This window comes from Torulaspora globosa, chromosome 7, assembly GCF_014133895.1.
Source record: "Torulaspora globosa chromosome 7, complete sequence".
In the NCBI taxonomy this organism is placed as follows: Eukaryota; Fungi; Ascomycota; class Saccharomycetes; order Saccharomycetales; family Saccharomycetaceae; genus Torulaspora; species Torulaspora globosa.
In genome coordinates this window covers 367,339-382,601 of record NC_050733.1, presented here as the reverse complement: position 1 = coordinate 382,601, position 15,263 = coordinate 367,339, and the positions used below count along the sequence as shown (strand labels likewise).

Below are 15,263 nucleotides of genomic sequence, written 5' to 3'. Positions count from 1 at the left end.
GATTCCTGACTCTAGAGTCGACTGAATTCTACCAGTACTCCATAATGGTTGATCCTTTCATTATCTTACTATCTTCCCTTAACCTTATACCAGAGGTCTGTTCGTATAGAATTACTTATGGAAAGACGAATATTAAGAAATAAACCTAATTAATTAAATATCTTTGATGATTAAAATGTTCTAATGGAATTGATGCAGATTGGTCACCTCTTAGCCTTGTATTCGAAATCTGGAGGGTTGAACAGATACATTGCCTTTCCTTTTTCGTCGTACTTGGTAAATTCGTCGTTGACTACCACATCCTTCGATCTTGCATCGGCTATGAGCTGCTTAGATAGACCCATATGGTCTCGGCAGATCCAGACAATTGGGTCTTTCTCTTTTACGCTTGGGTCACTGTATGCTGCCTCAAGGAATTGTTCATCATACTCGATCGTTGTGTTGAAAACGTGCGGTAATCTCATTCTAACAGTCTCGAAAGGATAATTTTTCGAAGGCGAGAAAAAGTTGATGAACCTTTGTTTCAGAGCCATAGTTTTGTTGATGTTTGGCGGGAAACTCCTTTCATCTGTGACTATTGCCTGAGGGTCAGCGTAAACCTTTGCCACATCTGTGTTGTCTAACAAGGCACCATGCACATTCCTGTATTCCTCTCTTGGTTCCCTTGGTCTGTTTTCTAAATCCTTGTAAGAAAGCTTGTGGAAATTTTCGTCGGGAGCAAAAGTGGATTTATTCTTTGCTGGTGCGACTGCAGCAGTGCTAGAGTTACCTATACCGGCAGAACTTGAACTTTCACTACTGTTTCGCCTATGTTCGTCGAAGGCGTTGGCAGGTTTCTCAGAAATTGACTCTTCAGGGATTTCATTGCCTTCGTTGCTGTTGCCCTCCGCGGTATTCAGTAGATGTGCTCTTTTCAATTCCACAGAGGTAGCAGGACGAAGGACACCAGAAGTTTCATCGCTCTCGAAGCTACTTTTTGCGTCTTCGGCAACAATCTTGATCTCTTTGAGACCTAGGTCAGAGGGGTAGCCATATCCTTCCTCACCTCTCGCGAACCTGATAGCGCTCAGTGGAACGGTATCGAACAGCGGTATGAATTTCATCTTGAAGTATACATGGGCCAAAACAGTGACAACCATAATCACAACCTCTAGCACCAAGGGACCCCAAGCTTTCGCCATTATAAACAAACCAAGCAGACAGATTTCTGCAAGGTATAAGGCCACAAAGATTTGGAATAAGGCACGGGGATAGTTTCTACCCCTGTTATCAGCAGAGAATCCTTGCACAAAATTGTAGCTGTAAACATCGGCCAAGTACAGAGCGCCCAAAGTCACCGAGCTGAATACCAGAACCAAGGGTGCAATTATAGCGTAGCAAATCCAGATACAAACCAAGATTTGCACTGTTGGGTAAACCACACCCCAGTCGGGTTTAGCCAAAGTATTATAACGATTCCATTTTTGTCTTGGGGTCTTATCCAATATTTTACCCAGGAGTTGACTGAGAATCAAGTTGATTATTTGTGCCAATGCAAATGGAGGCATAGTTAAACCCTGGATCAGGAAATAAGCGATGTAAAAATTCGAAGCCTTGGGCAAATTGTTAGCAAGTAAAGTCATAGCACTGCTGGGATTCTTAATAATGGCTTCAACAGTGGCAGACGCAGAAGAAGTCGCAGTCACAACCAAGAAAACTTGAATCACCAAGAATGCGTAGTACCACGATTGACAATATAAGTCGGCTTCCTGAACTGACATACAACCACTCATCTTACCCAACTTCTTGATGAAAGGCGGTACCAATGACATCAAAATCGAAAGAGCCAGTGCGGGGACAACACCAGTCACCAAACCAAGGATAACTGAAGGGATGTTATTTATCCAATGCAAGAAAAACACCTTATTCGCGAGGAAATTCACGTTGGAGATACAACCAACCACAGCGACAGGAATCGCCCAATAAATGATCATCAAAGTTAAAAGCGTGTTTGCCACGGCTCTTTTTGAACGTCTCTTGTTCTTTGTAAACGACACATTGTCCCAGTTAACATCCTCTGGAGCGACGCCGATGAACCGTTTGCCGAACGCAGACTTCCCCATTACGGACTCCAATGACTGGAAACACCTTTGCGCCTCCAATTGCGTTCCAAACTCCATAAACACCGTGGGTCTGGTGGCTTTTTGGTCCCAATCCCTCTGCTCGTCGTGAATCTTTTCATTCAACTCCGCAATATGATCTTGCGAGTAATGTATCACATCCACTTTCTTTGACAAATAAGGCAGTTTCACTTTGCCCAACCTCTGCGTTGGTCTCTTATTCGTAGGCACATACGTCTCGAGGCTATCCTGCGCCTCCGACCCATTATGGTACAGCTCATCCAGCTTGCCCTTCCTGGCAGCTTTCAAATTCATGCCGACCGCTTTGTTCAAGATCTTATTGAGTGTCTTCTCGTATCTGGCCACAGTCTCGGCTCGGTCCTTGCAATACTTCTGCAACTGCGTGTGATCCAATGCAAAGAAGATCTTTGTCGCCTCGGGAAACCTCCTCTCCAACTCCCCAGGGTGTGAAAACGTGTCGCTCAGCTCTGTCATTATCACAGTTCGCGAAGACAGCAGTCCGTCGTACAACGGACTAGTTTGCACTGCATGTCTCACCACCACATAGTAATACAGCTCCCTGTAGATCACGTAGATCACCAATCCAAAGAAAATCCACGACAAAAACACATGCGCATAGAACCGGTTCTTATTCGTAACGTTGGCAAACGACAACAACTCAAATCCAGAGTAATCTCTCCCATCGGTAGCATTCACTGGTAGTAGGATCGGAAATAAAATAAAGCACGTGACTATCGACAACGACGCAACCATCCCTACAAACCGCAAAAAGAAGTACCCGTCAACACCCGCGTGCTGCATCAGATAAGAGTGCGGTTGGTTCAGCAGATATGGCACCCACGAAAACCAACCATCGGGCACCCTCTCCACCCGCTGCTCTTCACTTATCGTCTGTAGATCCGTCAAAGTCCTTGGCTCGTACACCCTTCTTTTTTTGGGCCTTAACAAAACAAACACTAAAAGAAAGATGAGTCCCAAAATTCCAGAGAAAATGAGTGTCGAAACAAACGCCGACGTCGACGAACTCGCCTGACTCGGGTCTGCCATCTTCTCTTGACTCTCCCTTCCACCTGTAAGTCGGAATAAACAAAAGGGTAACCTGTCGAAAGGTCTAGATATCCCCTGTATATATAAACGAGGAAAGGGTGGCACTTTAAAACGACTGGCGTTGCTGCGTTTCTACGAGCAGCCGTGCCGGTCTGACGCAGCAATGACGAATGCCATTATTTTTCTTTGCCGCCACGCCGTCGGCGGGCTGGAACCTGCAAGGAAGAAACTTCTTTGCGGCTGGGGCGTTCTATGCATTTTTTGTCCGAGGGAACCGGACGGGCCCGGACATCTTGACAACCAGACCGGGATTCCACTAATTATAGTTGCCTACGATCAGCATCCTGTTTCCTGTTAGTGGTTGCCCAGGAAGCCGGGAGAGTAGCAGCTAAACGGTCGGGATCGCCTGTTGTCGCCCATGCGACCAAGTTGCACCGTTGATCTGTTTTCCACATCGTATGATCGAAAGCGAAAATCGTTTCGATTTTTCATGGCCGCCCCCATAAAGCGGCTTTTTAGTCTCTATGGTTTGGCTGTTCATCTGGTGTCATTTTCCAGGGTGGTGCGATGATAGGATTAGGTGGTAGCTAACTTTCAGGCTTAGTGAAGGGGGGGGAGTGGTAATTGAACGACCCAGTTGTTAAATGAAGAATTTGAGGGCAAAATGGTAGGTATAAATATACGGAGGTAATTCGTATCCTCTTGGGTACCTAGCAAGGTTGTTTTGCTCTTGTTTACGTTCTAAGAAACCAGAATCAATTCTGATTTTACCAAGCCCAAGAAACTATACGAAATGTCTACCGGAATTCCAAAGACCCAAAAAGCTGTTATCTTCTACGAGAACGGTGGTGAATTGCAATACAAAGACATCCCAGTGCCAGTTCCAAAGCCAAACGAGCTTTTGATCAACATCAAGTACTCTGGTGTTTGCCACACAGACTTGCACGCCTGGAAGGGTGACTGGCCTTTGCCAGTTAAGCTACCATTGGTCGGTGGTCACGAGGGTGCCGGTGTCGTTGTTGGTATGGGTTCCGAGGTCAAGCACTGGAAGATCGGTGACTTGGCTGGTGTCAAGTGGTTGAACGGCTCCTGTATGATGTGTGAGGAGTGTGAGTTGGCCAACGAGTCCAACTGTCCTAACGCCGACCTGTCTGGTTACACCCACGACGGTTCTTTCCAACAATACGCTACCGCCGACGCCGTGCAAGCTGCCAGAATCCCAGTCGGTACCGACTTGGCTGAGGTTGCCCCAATTCTATGTGCCGGTATCACCGTGTACAAGGCTTTGAAGTCTGCTGACGTCAAGGCCGGCCAATGGGTTGCCATCTCCGGTGCTGCCGGTGGTCTAGGTTCCTTGGCCGTGCAATACGCCAAGGCCATGGGTGCCAGAGTCCTAGGTATCGACGGTGGTGCCGAGAAGGAGGAGTTGTTCAAGAAGTTGGGTGGTGAGTACTTCATCGACTTCACCAAGTCCAAGGACGTCATCGCTGAAGTCATCAAGGCCACCGACGGTGGTGCTCACGGTGTCATCAACGTGTCTGCCTCCGAGGCCGCCATCACTGCCTCCACCAGATACGCCAGAGCCAACGGTACCGTTGTTCTAGTCGGTCTTCCAGCCAACGCTTACTGTAAGTCCGAGGTTTTCAACCAGGTCGTCAAGTCCATCAAAATCGTCGGTTCTTACGTCGGTAACAGAGCCGACACCAGAGAGGCTTTGGACTTCTTCTCCAGAGGCTTGGTCAAGGCCCCAATCAAGGTTGTCGGTCTATCCACCTTGCCAGAAGTGTTCGAAAAGATGGAGAAGGGTCAAATCGTCGGTAGATACGTTGTCGACACTGAAAAATAAGCGTACCGCACTGTGTTGATTCCGTCATCTTGTTTTTCTCCCTAACGCTACCCAATCATGAATGATGATAAACTTATATAATTTTGTAAGGTCTTTAAGAAATGATACATCGGTTGTCACTAGTTTGACGCTCTTATTTATACGTAGTCTTTGCAACCAACCCTCAGGGTACTTCGAAGCTACTTTGGAGGTTACCGCAACTCTGGCGGCAACCGACTTCGAGAGGCGTGGTGGCACTCCATTTTGGGGAGAGCTTACGACCTGGCATACAGCTGCGGCATCTCAATGGCTCTAAGTACAGGCATCTTGGTTCATTTGGTGGATCAATCAGTGCTTGAACTGTTCTTTAGAGTACGTTCGTACAAGGTGCGATGAAATTTTTAGTTATTCATTCGATATCAAGTGACGCTTAAACCGTACTGCGCAAGAGATCAACAAGGATCAAGGTTAGCAGTGTGACGATGCTTATTAGGAGGCTTCTGAGCGATTCTTATCGTCCTCTGGTTAGACCATTATCCACCCTGCCCGCATTGAGGCAGCAGAGGCAACAACAAAACGCAACAGAGTTCCCTCTCAGAACCATTCCCAAGTTGGCCACATTCTACTCAGCGAATCCAGTCCATGAGCATCGTGTCAATCGATTGGAGAGCTTACTTCGCAGATATGTGAAGCTGCCTACAGTTTCAGCAACACAACAACAGGAGCAGAGACCGGCATGGATCTCATTCGACGAATACGCCCTACTGGGTGGTGGCAGTCGATTGAAGCCGATCCAATATCAAGAGTTACTGTCGTTGCTCAACAAATTGCATGCTATTGATCCGCAGCTGGTCAATGACGAAATAAAGGTGGAAGTCGCCCAATACTTCAAAAAGACAAAGATCCAATCGGTACAGAACTCGGTAAAGAGCTTGGATGAGTTCGGCAGGAGCACAGCTATCGGTAGGAGGAAAACGTCGGTTGCAAAAGTGCAGGTCGTGAGGGGCACTGGTCAGATCCTAGTGAACAATCGTCAATTGAACGATTACTTCGTCAAGTTGAAGGATAGAGAGTCTATTATGTATCCGCTGCAGGTAGTAGATTCCGTTGGGAAGTACAATATCTTTGCCACCACGTCCGGCGGCGGGCCAACAGGCCAAGCGGAGGCCATCATGCTTGCCATTGCCAAGTCGCTAATCACCTTCAACCCGCTTCTCAAGCCAAGGCTGCGTAAGGCAGGTGTTATCACTAGAGACTACAGGCACGTCGAAAGAAAGAAGCCCGGCAAGAAGAAGGCAAGAAAGATGCCTACTTGGGTCAAGAGATAGTCACAGATCGATTGAGCTAACTACATAGCCATGTAAATAATTCACCGTAGATCGTCAGGTAACAGCATCTTTTGTAAATGTGGTGTCTTGCGCAGCAGTAGCATCATATCATCGACTGTGATGGTGTCTCTGCTAGCGTGTCTTGCAAAGGCCTCTAGATCCTTGCCCATCTCGACAAGCTGCAAATAGCATAGCTCTACCAGGGCATTTGTAAAACTCGCTGTACAACTTGTGTCGAACGGCGTCTCTTCCGCTATCTGTCGCTCAATACAATACCAAAGCTTACCTTTCAATTGAGCCAAGATCTTGTCATTCTCAGCCTTTCTGGTACTCATAGTTCATCACTCATCGGTTTTTTATCCAGTTTCGGTTCAGGCAAACCTTCTAGCTTCGGATCAGTTCGCTTCTACGTTACCCTTTCGCTTGTTGGAACTTGTCAAGTTGCTCAAGTTGAACAAGTTTACCGTGTTTACACCTCTCGAGCTGTCTAAGCCTCGCCGAGATTACTAATTTTGAAGTCAATTGGGTTACAGGGTTTTGCTTTTACATTCACAGCAAGCGAGACAGCACTTGAAGCTTTTGGAGCAAGATGGATGAACTAACGATAAGTTATGGACTCTTGGCGCCGCAATCGAAGGTCTCACGGGATTTGCATATACTGCCCATAACCAAAATTCTATATCCAGAGGGACAAGATGGATTTTTTTTGACTTGTAGCAGGGACGGCTCCATAATAAAGAATCGATTCGATGCTTTTGGGAGATTAATTCGCGGCAAGAGGATGCAAGCCCATAGTGACTGGGTCACAGATATAATACAGATTAGCCGCAACAAATTCATTACGGTGAGCCACGACTTCTCTATTGTTCTACTTACATTGCATGACGATTCGGATACCTGGGAGACAAAGATTATAGGAGACCATGGAGACTACATCAAATGCATTGTTCATATACCAACTGATGATAATGAATTTGTGTTTGCAACAGGTGGACTGGATAGAAAAGTGAAGTTTTGGAACTTGAAGGATGATCAGGCTTACTTGATAGATGAGTTTTTGAATAGCTCAGACCATGATGAGACGGGATCAATTTATGCAATGGCTGCAATCGATCACGGTATGGGATTCAATCTGCTTATTGGGGATTGCAATGGTGATCTCATTCTCTACTCTACGACTGATAAGCGGGAGTTCGGAAGGTTGACTAAGGCACACAAGGCAAATATAAAAATAGTCAAGTCGCTAGATCACTCATCCAAATTGGTAACGGCGTGTTCCGACGGTCTAATTTGCGTCTGGGATCTGAAAGAAGACGATAAATTGGTAAAATGTGCATCCTACCAGTGGGATTGCTCTGTATGGGGAATATATGGGACCGATTTGAACATGGTGTATATTGGCGACTCAAAAGGTAGGATAAAAACAGCAGATCTCTCAAAGAGTGATCAGATGAGTGCAGTGACGATTTATGATGAGGCACAGCATGTGTCTGGAGACTTTTCGGGCAAAGAGAGCAAACATGGGGGTATCTTGGACCTGATGATCTCACCTGATGGTTTTATCATGTTTTCACAGAGCATAAACTCTAACCTGTCAATGCTAGACCTTCGCACAGGAAAGCTAGAAGTCATTAAGGGAGGTTTTGCCCTGATAAAGAGCTCATTGCTAACCAACAGAAGACATGTCATCACCGAAAACACCAAAGGAGAGATTCAAAGGTGGGACATAGTCGTTTGCGAGCTGGTCAATACCTTCGAGCCCGCTGAGGGTGGTTTTGACGAGGTAGTGACCAAGTATACATCGAAGGAAGTCCTTTCTCATTGGTGTAGCGTTTCGGTTAAAGTGGGTATGCTGTTTGTTAAACTTAATCCGAGGATGTCAAATACCGAAGTTTATGGCTCAGCGTTAGAAGGATACAGGATTTTAAATGAAGTCGAGTTGAATTCGGATGAGCGATATAACTTGGGCAAGATAGTCATTAACTCCCTTTTCAAGGAGTTTGTTTCCTATGAGATGGAGAAGGATAAGACCTACAGAAAGCAGCTTTCATCAAGGAAGAAGGATCAAAATGTTGCTGCGTCCGCCATGGAGCTGAATTTGAACTTTACGGAATCAAAGATCAAAGACAAAAGGAGGAAGTCTGCTTTTTACAGATTTGGTTCCGCGACGCCTTACCAGGAATATAACATGACATCGTTATCAGCGCCAAACACTCCTCTGTTCTCTGGGGAAGCTACTGGTCTACCCGTTGACGAACATCCGTTGTTACCGCCTCCCATGACATCAGCGGGCGATAAATTGACTTACGAAGAGAATGAACTGGGAGTTTTATCACCGTTTGGAGCCTCAGAGTCACGAACCCTGAGTTCAGGCTCATTAATAGCTCGCAAATTTAAAAAACTAAGACCGTACTCGCGTAATGGCAGCGGCACACATACAACTGTCGATTCTCAAGCCACTAATTCCGATTTCGAAGATTCTACGCCCGAAGATGAGCACCCTGGCGAACGGATTGTTTGGAACCAGGCATACAATGGGGAAAATCTCTCCTCGCAGCAAGCAGCGGAACCTTTGCATGCCAAATTCAAACCCATAGAAACCCCTGCTACAGCTGCCCATCAAGATATTGAACCGAATACACTGATCAAAGATCGTGCGACATACATTTCCGATTTCTTCGAGCAGCTGCACGAGACTTACAAGCAGCATCAAAATTCGAACTCAACGTCGCTAAAGCTGCTATCGAGGAAACTTCCGGAGAGTAAAATCATCAGAGATCCCTCATTGCCAATCATCAGAATAAGAAACGGCGTACTGCTGGTTGTGCATAGTTGGAACAAGAGATGCTGTGGCGGGAAGGTACTGTTCTCCAGTTATCTACCGGCCTCGAGATCGCTCGACGACGACGATGCATCTATCTTGCAAGAGAGCGATGAAGATGTCGATAGCAATGAAGATGAAGAAAGATTAAGCAAATATGATCTAATGGATAACGAATACGGAAACGTCATGAATAGGCGGCAGATGTTCGAGCAGCTGGAGGAAAACCTGCCGTTTTGGTTTGCCAAGTATCTATTTTGCGACGAGAGGACAGCCAAGCAACAACCTAAACTTAGCTTTGTAATTGCGCCCTGGCAGGATCACGACGGTCCCATCTCATCGGGTAGTCAGCCGCAGCAGTCGCACCATAGGCTGAAATTTGGCAGGACAAAGTCTGCGGATGTCAGCCTTGGGACCACTGAGCTGCCCAAGATTTCGGAAATCAACACTAAGCTAGTAGCACCGGGGATGATAAAAGTAAAAAAGATCAAAGTTTACATCGCAGACAGATTCGAGGCTAAGACGCCAGAAATGAAGGCCAAAATTGATCCTAGTGAGTGGATAGAGCTGCTCTGCAAGAGCCAAGTGCTCGACAACGACATGACCTTGAGCACAGTAAGGACATTATACTGGAAGTCTCAGAGTGATATTGTCTTCAAGTACAGAAGAAAGATGGCAGATGCCACGCTTGTCACTGGAGGCGACGGCAATTCTGGCTCGGGAGACATTTAGAGCACCATCAGAACACTTTATATGGATACTTATGCCTTGATAGAACAGTTGATGCTGATTCGTACTTGGCGACCTTCTTGTTCAAATTTTCAGCCTAATAGTGAGAGTTGACTAGCTCATCGAGGTACTGAATATTGGTGATTTAAGCAGTAGAGAGTTGCTCAATTGACCAAGTGGCAATTGTCTATCTGATAATTCCTGGCCTTTTTAGAGTTGTATCATAATGGATCAAGATAATGAGAGAAACATCTCCAGACTGTGGAGAACTTTCCGTACGATGAAAGAAATGGTTAAAGACAGAGGATATTTTATAGCTCAGGAGGAGATAGATCTGTCTTTGGAGGATTTCAAAGTCAAATACTGTGATTCAATGGGTAGACCGCAGCGTAAGATGATGTCCTTTCAATCTAACCCAACTGAGGAATCCATAGCGAAGTTTCCTAACATGGGGACGCTTTGGGTGGAATTCTGTGACGAACCAACCGTCGGTGTCAAGACGATGAAAACTTTCGTCATACACATCCAGGAGAAGAATTTCCAAACGGGTATTTTTGTTTACCAAAATAATATTACACCGAGCGCTATGAAATTGGTTCCATCGATACCTCCAGCTACCATTGAAACTTTTCATGAGGCTTCATTAGTGGTCAACATCACTCATCATGAGCTAGTTCCAAAACACATAAGGCTAAGTGACGAAGAGAAGAAGGAATTGTTGAAAAGATACAGACTTAAGGAATCTCAATTGCCTAGGATTCAAAGAGCTGATCCCGTTGCATTATATTTGGGATTGAAAAGAGGCGAAGTGGTCAAGATCATTAGGAACAGTGAGACTGCTGGCCGCTATGCAAGCTATAGAATCTGCATGTGATCGGTGTATTAAATATGTGTAATTGAAACCAATTGGAATTTTATTTCGAGCCGCTTAGTTTAGCGCAGAGCACAGCATCTGCAGTACCGTTCCACCATGCGACAGCTTCAAGCTCCACCGACTGAATCGGACTGACCTCGACTCCTGAGCTTCCCAGAAACCGCGAGCCGATCGTAATAATAAGGGCGTCCACTAAGGCCGGTTTTAGTAGGAGATCATTTATAACTGTTGCTCCGCCTTCAACCATTATCGATTTTATGTCAAACTCATCGTGTAATTTCTTTAGTAAGGTCTTCCAATCGACTCTCGATGAACTGAGGTAGGGACAAAGCAGGTAGGCCACATCTTTCTCTCTTTCCCTGGGCTCTTCGGAGACAACCACGATTGGTGCTTGCCCCTGGCTTTTCAGATAAAGATCCTTCATTTTAGACCCTTCAAACCTCCATTGCTGTCTGCTGTCGAGTACAATTGGTCTTGGACTATGGCTGTAACCTTCTTCACTGCCGTACTTGCAGTTAAGACCAGGATCGTCAGCCAGAACGGTACCGCTCCCTATCAGAATGCCATCATGATGGTATCTCAAGTAATGTGTCATGGTCTTGGTCTCTGCATGAGAAATGGTGGTTCGAATGCCTTTGCCCTTCGAGATCCTGGAGTCTAGAGATTGAGCATAAGTGAGTGTCACAAAGGGTTTGGCCGCTTGCGAACCCGACGGCTGAGGAAGGTAAGGCTCCAGGAATCTTGGCAGATCGTCTCTGAGTGGTTGCAATGACATGATGCTGCTTGGCAAGGCGTAGTATATTTTGTATATGCGGCGCGAGTTTAAGCTCTTAGAATGTCATTATATATAAGAATATTCTGTCTCTTCCTTCTGCTCTGGCATTCCGGTCGAGCTAGAAAACCTTGGATTCAGGGCCTTTGAGGGCTTCCATTGCTGGCTTGGTTTCTTGAAGCGGGCATTACCGGTAGATTCAAGTTCAGGCTTCAGTAAAGCAGTTTCGCATTTGTTGACGGGATCAGCCGGCTGCCCGATATTCAGCTTGTTTGCTTCGTACTGTTCCATTTCCAATTGCTTCGCTAGCAGAGCATCTCTTCGAAGTTTCTTCCTAATAGCACATCTGATTAGCCATTCTTGTCTCTCATGCTCGGGATCGACAGCATCGTTATCATCCAAGGCCAGAATTCGCCTCAAAAGGTCGTCGTTTGTGCCGAAAGCTGTGCTCAGCTGCGATTCCAGCTTCTCTCGGGCTTCTGACGCTAGATTCTCCTGCCTTATCCTCTCATTCAAAGTATCTCGCCTCTTGGCTTCTCTGTCTTCAGCAGCGGCATCTGTTTGCTGTCTTTTGACCTTGTTTAAGAATTGTGGCCTTTGAATTGCAACCACCTTCTCGTCTTCCTCGCTACTACTTGTTTCCTCAGGCTCGTCATCGCTACTTTCGCTATCAGATATCTCGTCCTGCCTAGAAATCACTGGTTGAGTTGTATCTTCTACAACTGACTCAAGAGAATCATCAACCCGGCTCGACTTCCCCCTGAAATGCCTGACACTCATACTCATCCACTCTAGCTAGTTATAATGTCTGGATGGGCTGCTTGATCTTAGTTCTGCAAGACTAGCTAATTGCAACTGAACTGAACAAAACATAAAAATGAAATAAACAGTGAACTATACGAAATACCGAAATCAAAAGTCCTGAAGGCCGCCGAATAATCAATACCGGGTGACAATCGACTTAATAAACTGGAAGAAGCCTTGGAGCGAGTCCCGATCGAAGGCCGAGTCCTGCTGCTGAGTAGCCTCTTCGTGACCGCGGCGCTCATCCAAATGTAGATACTCGCATGGATCCACAATCTTATCGATGCCCAGTTTCTTGTGGTAAGCTTCCCCGGAGATGTTGCCTATGTAGGCCCTGTCACCGAAGCCACCGATGAAATAAACCGATTCGACTTGGAATTCAAACCACTGGGTGTCGTGAACATGGGACTCGCCCTGTCCTGGAAGCCAATGGCGGGCATCGGGATGTCTGATCACGAAATGTCTTGCCAGATGCCTGGCATCCCTATGTGATAACTCCAGCTTCTTCAGGGTGCCGAAGAAATTGCCCCTTGGCTTCCTCATTGCACTGTCGAAATGTCCCCATTTCTCCTTCTCAATGGTGAGGGAGACGCTAGAGTTACGTTGCCAATTCTTGTAGGAGGTGCTCATCTTGCTGAGCAATAAGATCGGGTTTCCATTGTTCGACAGACCGTCCACATCAGGGCAGGAGTCGGAAGACACATAGTATTCGACTAACGACACCGGAGTTCCATCCGTTCTGAGAGAATTAAAGTGTAAATTGGACTCGAAGTTAACCATCCGTCTAGCCACTACTGCAGCATGCCTCTCTCTGTGAGAATTGGCAGCAACCAATAATAAAAGCAAATTTAGCACCAGCCCAAAAGCAGCCAACATCTTTGCGCTAGTAAAGGCTGAATGACCCTCTCACCTTGGACCGCTTCTTCTGTCCGCTGGTGCCCTGGCTTTATATATAGGATCCCTTAAGGCGCATTGCAACCCAAAGTCTTATAGAACTACCTCGATTAACTGATAGCAACCGAACAGAAGTACCTCAAGAGGCGGACGAACTCAATGGTAGCCAGACTAATACCGTTCTTACTGTTGGTTTCGATATTGTTAGGCTTTGGGCAAGCCAAACAGGGCCCTAACACCGTGGATTTGGTGATGTCGCTTGACCAATACTACGATGCTGTCAATAGCAACGAGTCCTACACAATGGTTGAATACACCACTAGCTGGTGCCATCACTGCAAGAAGCTTGCGCCTAATTTTGTGCAGCTGAAGCAATCGTTCGATGCTGACACTGCCAAGCCACCAGTGCGATTCCTGGAGGTGAATTGTGAGATATTTGGAACTACCATCTGCAGTGGTTTCCCGGGATTCCCGATGATTCATCTCATCCAGCCACGTACAAAACCTTTGGAGATGCCAGATCAAAACCAACCTGTTCCTCTGTGGCGTAGAATCTTCAATTACTTAACCAGCAAATATACGAATCCGAGATGGCAGCTGGATCCAGACAGGGTGATCGAGTACAGAGGTAGCAGGGATCCAGAGAGCATGAAATCCTTTATAGAAGCTGTGAGGAAGAAGGATAAACTTTTAAGAGCTGTAAACAGGGTTTTGGACGAGTCATACGATTGCAACTCTGAACCAGAGGAGCAGGATAAACAGCTGTGCGAATACGGGAAGAAGTTTATACGGGATACTGAGAGGCTATCAAACGAAGATTTAGCCAAGGAACGCTTGAAGCTAGAAAACATACTCCAACACAACAAAGAGCTTAAAGACAATCTGAAGGTCTACAACGAGGTCAAACTCAAATTACAGCTGTTAAATCAGTTGCTCGTGAGTTCGAGCACACATGATGAGCTGTGAATCTACATAACGCGTTGTAAGTAGCGAGATCACCAGGCAGCATATTTCTGGACGCATCTGACCTTCTCTGGCCATTGCAGCCTGGGCTTCTCGGGAACAAGTATATCGTCAACAATGAAGGGAACGTTTGTTGGTTTTACGCGGCCCAGCCAGATCAATATACAGGGATCCCTCAGGAAAATCTGAACGTTAGCAGCGAACTTATGTCCGCCGACGTGGTTCACAAATGCAACATTCACGCCATCTGGGCGGAAGTCCGAGTTGTCCCTGTATAAGCCCTGCTTCTGCAAATGCTTGTCAAAAGCCTTCTTCAGATAAGGAGCCAATACACCGCATCTCTTATCTCTCCTTGTGTGCGAACAGACCAGGACAAACGATCTCTCGACGGCTCTCGATAGCATCGAATGCTCTTCGAGCAATCTATCAACAACGAGATCCGGGCTTAACAACTTGGGCACCAATTCGCCCAGCGTCTGGTCCACTTTATCACTCTCGAGACCGTTTATCCAGATGAAATGTGGCAATACCAGCACATTGTTCTTTGTCCCACGCATCACTTCAACGTCCATGATGTCCTTTGGTAAAGACGACACAGCACAAGACAGAGTTTGGCCTTTTCCCACGCCAGAAAACTGGTCGTTGTGCTTCTGGCACCATTGGTAAACTTGGTACTGCACAGACGACTTGTCCTCTAAACAGGCGTCATGTTCCCAGTCTATCTGAGATGTTGGAACAACAAAATGAACCTTTGGAGGCTTCGAAGAGTTGTACAGGGGCTCTTCATGGTCAATCTTTAAACCCTCGTAAACCTGATCACCCTTAGCCAATTCTGCAATCTCTTCACAATCGCTACCGCAACTAGACGTCCCGTCGCAGATATCCACCACCTTCGCGATGTCCTCGGTAGCCTTTGGGTCAACCCCGTCCTTCTTGCGGCGGAAGAAATCTGTAATACCAACCATAGCGGGCTTGATCGGTCTCTGGCTTCTTTGAAGTTGTTCTCCCAATTTACTTTGCAACAACCAGCTCTTCTTATATATATGTATAGAACCCAATCTCCGCCTAACACCGTTCGATAAATTG

The 15,263-nt window shown here is 46.3% G+C and overlaps 11 protein-coding genes across 11 annotated transcripts; 5 read left to right on the top strand and 6 right to left on the bottom strand.

The window, feature by feature from the left end:
- Positions 1-203: 203 nt before the first annotated feature.
- PHM7 (Phm7p) lies at positions 204-3,167 on the bottom strand (the record flags this gene model as incomplete). Its single annotated transcript, XM_037285140.1, has 1 exon — positions 204-3,167. One exon carries the CDS (start codon positions 3,165-3,167, stop codon positions 204-206), a length of 2,964 nt encoding a protein of 987 aa, XP_037141036.1.
- A 793-nt stretch (positions 3,168-3,960) lies between these two features.
- On the top strand, positions 3,961-5,013 carry HG536_0G02200 (zinc-dependent alcohol dehydrogenase; the record flags this gene model as incomplete). Its single annotated transcript, XM_037285139.1, has 1 exon — positions 3,961-5,013. One exon carries the CDS (start codon positions 3,961-3,963, stop codon positions 5,011-5,013), a length of 1,053 nt encoding a protein of 350 aa, XP_037141035.1.
- Positions 5,014-5,474: 461 nt separating this feature from the next.
- On the top strand, positions 5,475-6,320 carry MRPS9 (mitochondrial 37S ribosomal protein uS9m; the record flags this gene model as incomplete). The annotated part of the gene is made up of 1 exon (XM_037285138.1): positions 5,475-6,320. The coding sequence occupies one exon, from the start codon at positions 5,475-5,477 to the stop codon at positions 6,318-6,320; it is 846 nt and encodes a 281-aa protein (XP_037141034.1).
- Positions 6,321-6,361: 41 nt separating this feature from the next.
- Positions 6,362-6,655, bottom strand: MHF1 (Mhf1p; the record flags this gene model as incomplete). The annotated part of the gene is made up of 1 exon (XM_037285137.1): positions 6,362-6,655. One exon carries the CDS (start codon positions 6,653-6,655, stop codon positions 6,362-6,364), a length of 294 nt encoding a protein of 97 aa, XP_037141033.1.
- A 254-nt stretch (positions 6,656-6,909) lies between these two features.
- Positions 6,910-9,873, top strand: DUF1 (Duf1p; the record flags this gene model as incomplete). The annotated part of the gene is made up of 1 exon (XM_037285136.1): positions 6,910-9,873. The coding sequence occupies one exon, from the start codon at positions 6,910-6,912 to the stop codon at positions 9,871-9,873; it is 2,964 nt and encodes a 987-aa protein (XP_037141032.1).
- Positions 9,874-10,096: 223 nt separating this feature from the next.
- On the top strand, positions 10,097-10,744 carry RPB5 (DNA-directed RNA polymerase core subunit RPB5; the record flags this gene model as incomplete). The annotated part of the gene is made up of 1 exon (XM_037285135.1): positions 10,097-10,744. The coding sequence occupies one exon, from the start codon at positions 10,097-10,099 to the stop codon at positions 10,742-10,744; it is 648 nt and encodes a 215-aa protein (XP_037141031.1).
- Positions 10,745-10,784: 40 nt separating this feature from the next.
- On the bottom strand, positions 10,785-11,519 carry RIB7 (2,5-diamino-6-(ribosylamino)-4(3H)-pyrimidinone 5'-phosphate reductase; the record flags this gene model as incomplete). The annotated part of the gene is made up of 1 exon (XM_037285134.1): positions 10,785-11,519. The coding sequence occupies one exon, from the start codon at positions 11,517-11,519 to the stop codon at positions 10,785-10,787; it is 735 nt and encodes a 244-aa protein (XP_037141030.1).
- Positions 11,520-11,585: 66 nt separating this feature from the next.
- On the bottom strand, positions 11,586-12,302 carry SPP381 (U4/U6-U5 snRNP complex subunit SPP381; the record flags this gene model as incomplete). Its single annotated transcript, XM_037285133.1, has 1 exon — positions 11,586-12,302. One exon carries the CDS (start codon positions 12,300-12,302, stop codon positions 11,586-11,588), a length of 717 nt encoding a protein of 238 aa, XP_037141029.1.
- A 153-nt stretch (positions 12,303-12,455) lies between these two features.
- On the bottom strand, positions 12,456-13,196 carry HG536_0G02130 (uncharacterized protein; the record flags this gene model as incomplete). Its single annotated transcript, XM_037285132.1, has 1 exon — positions 12,456-13,196. The coding sequence occupies one exon, from the start codon at positions 13,194-13,196 to the stop codon at positions 12,456-12,458; it is 741 nt and encodes a 246-aa protein (XP_037141028.1).
- A 177-nt stretch (positions 13,197-13,373) lies between these two features.
- On the top strand, positions 13,374-14,180 carry MPD2 (protein disulfide isomerase MPD2; the record flags this gene model as incomplete). The annotated part of the gene is made up of 1 exon (XM_037285131.1): positions 13,374-14,180. The coding sequence occupies one exon, from the start codon at positions 13,374-13,376 to the stop codon at positions 14,178-14,180; it is 807 nt and encodes a 268-aa protein (XP_037141027.1).
- Positions 14,181-14,209: 29 nt separating this feature from the next.
- APD1 (Apd1p) lies at positions 14,210-15,142 on the bottom strand (the record flags this gene model as incomplete). The annotated part of the gene is made up of 1 exon (XM_037285130.1): positions 14,210-15,142. The coding sequence occupies one exon, from the start codon at positions 15,140-15,142 to the stop codon at positions 14,210-14,212; it is 933 nt and encodes a 310-aa protein (XP_037141026.1).
- Positions 15,143-15,263: the final 121 nt, after the last annotated feature.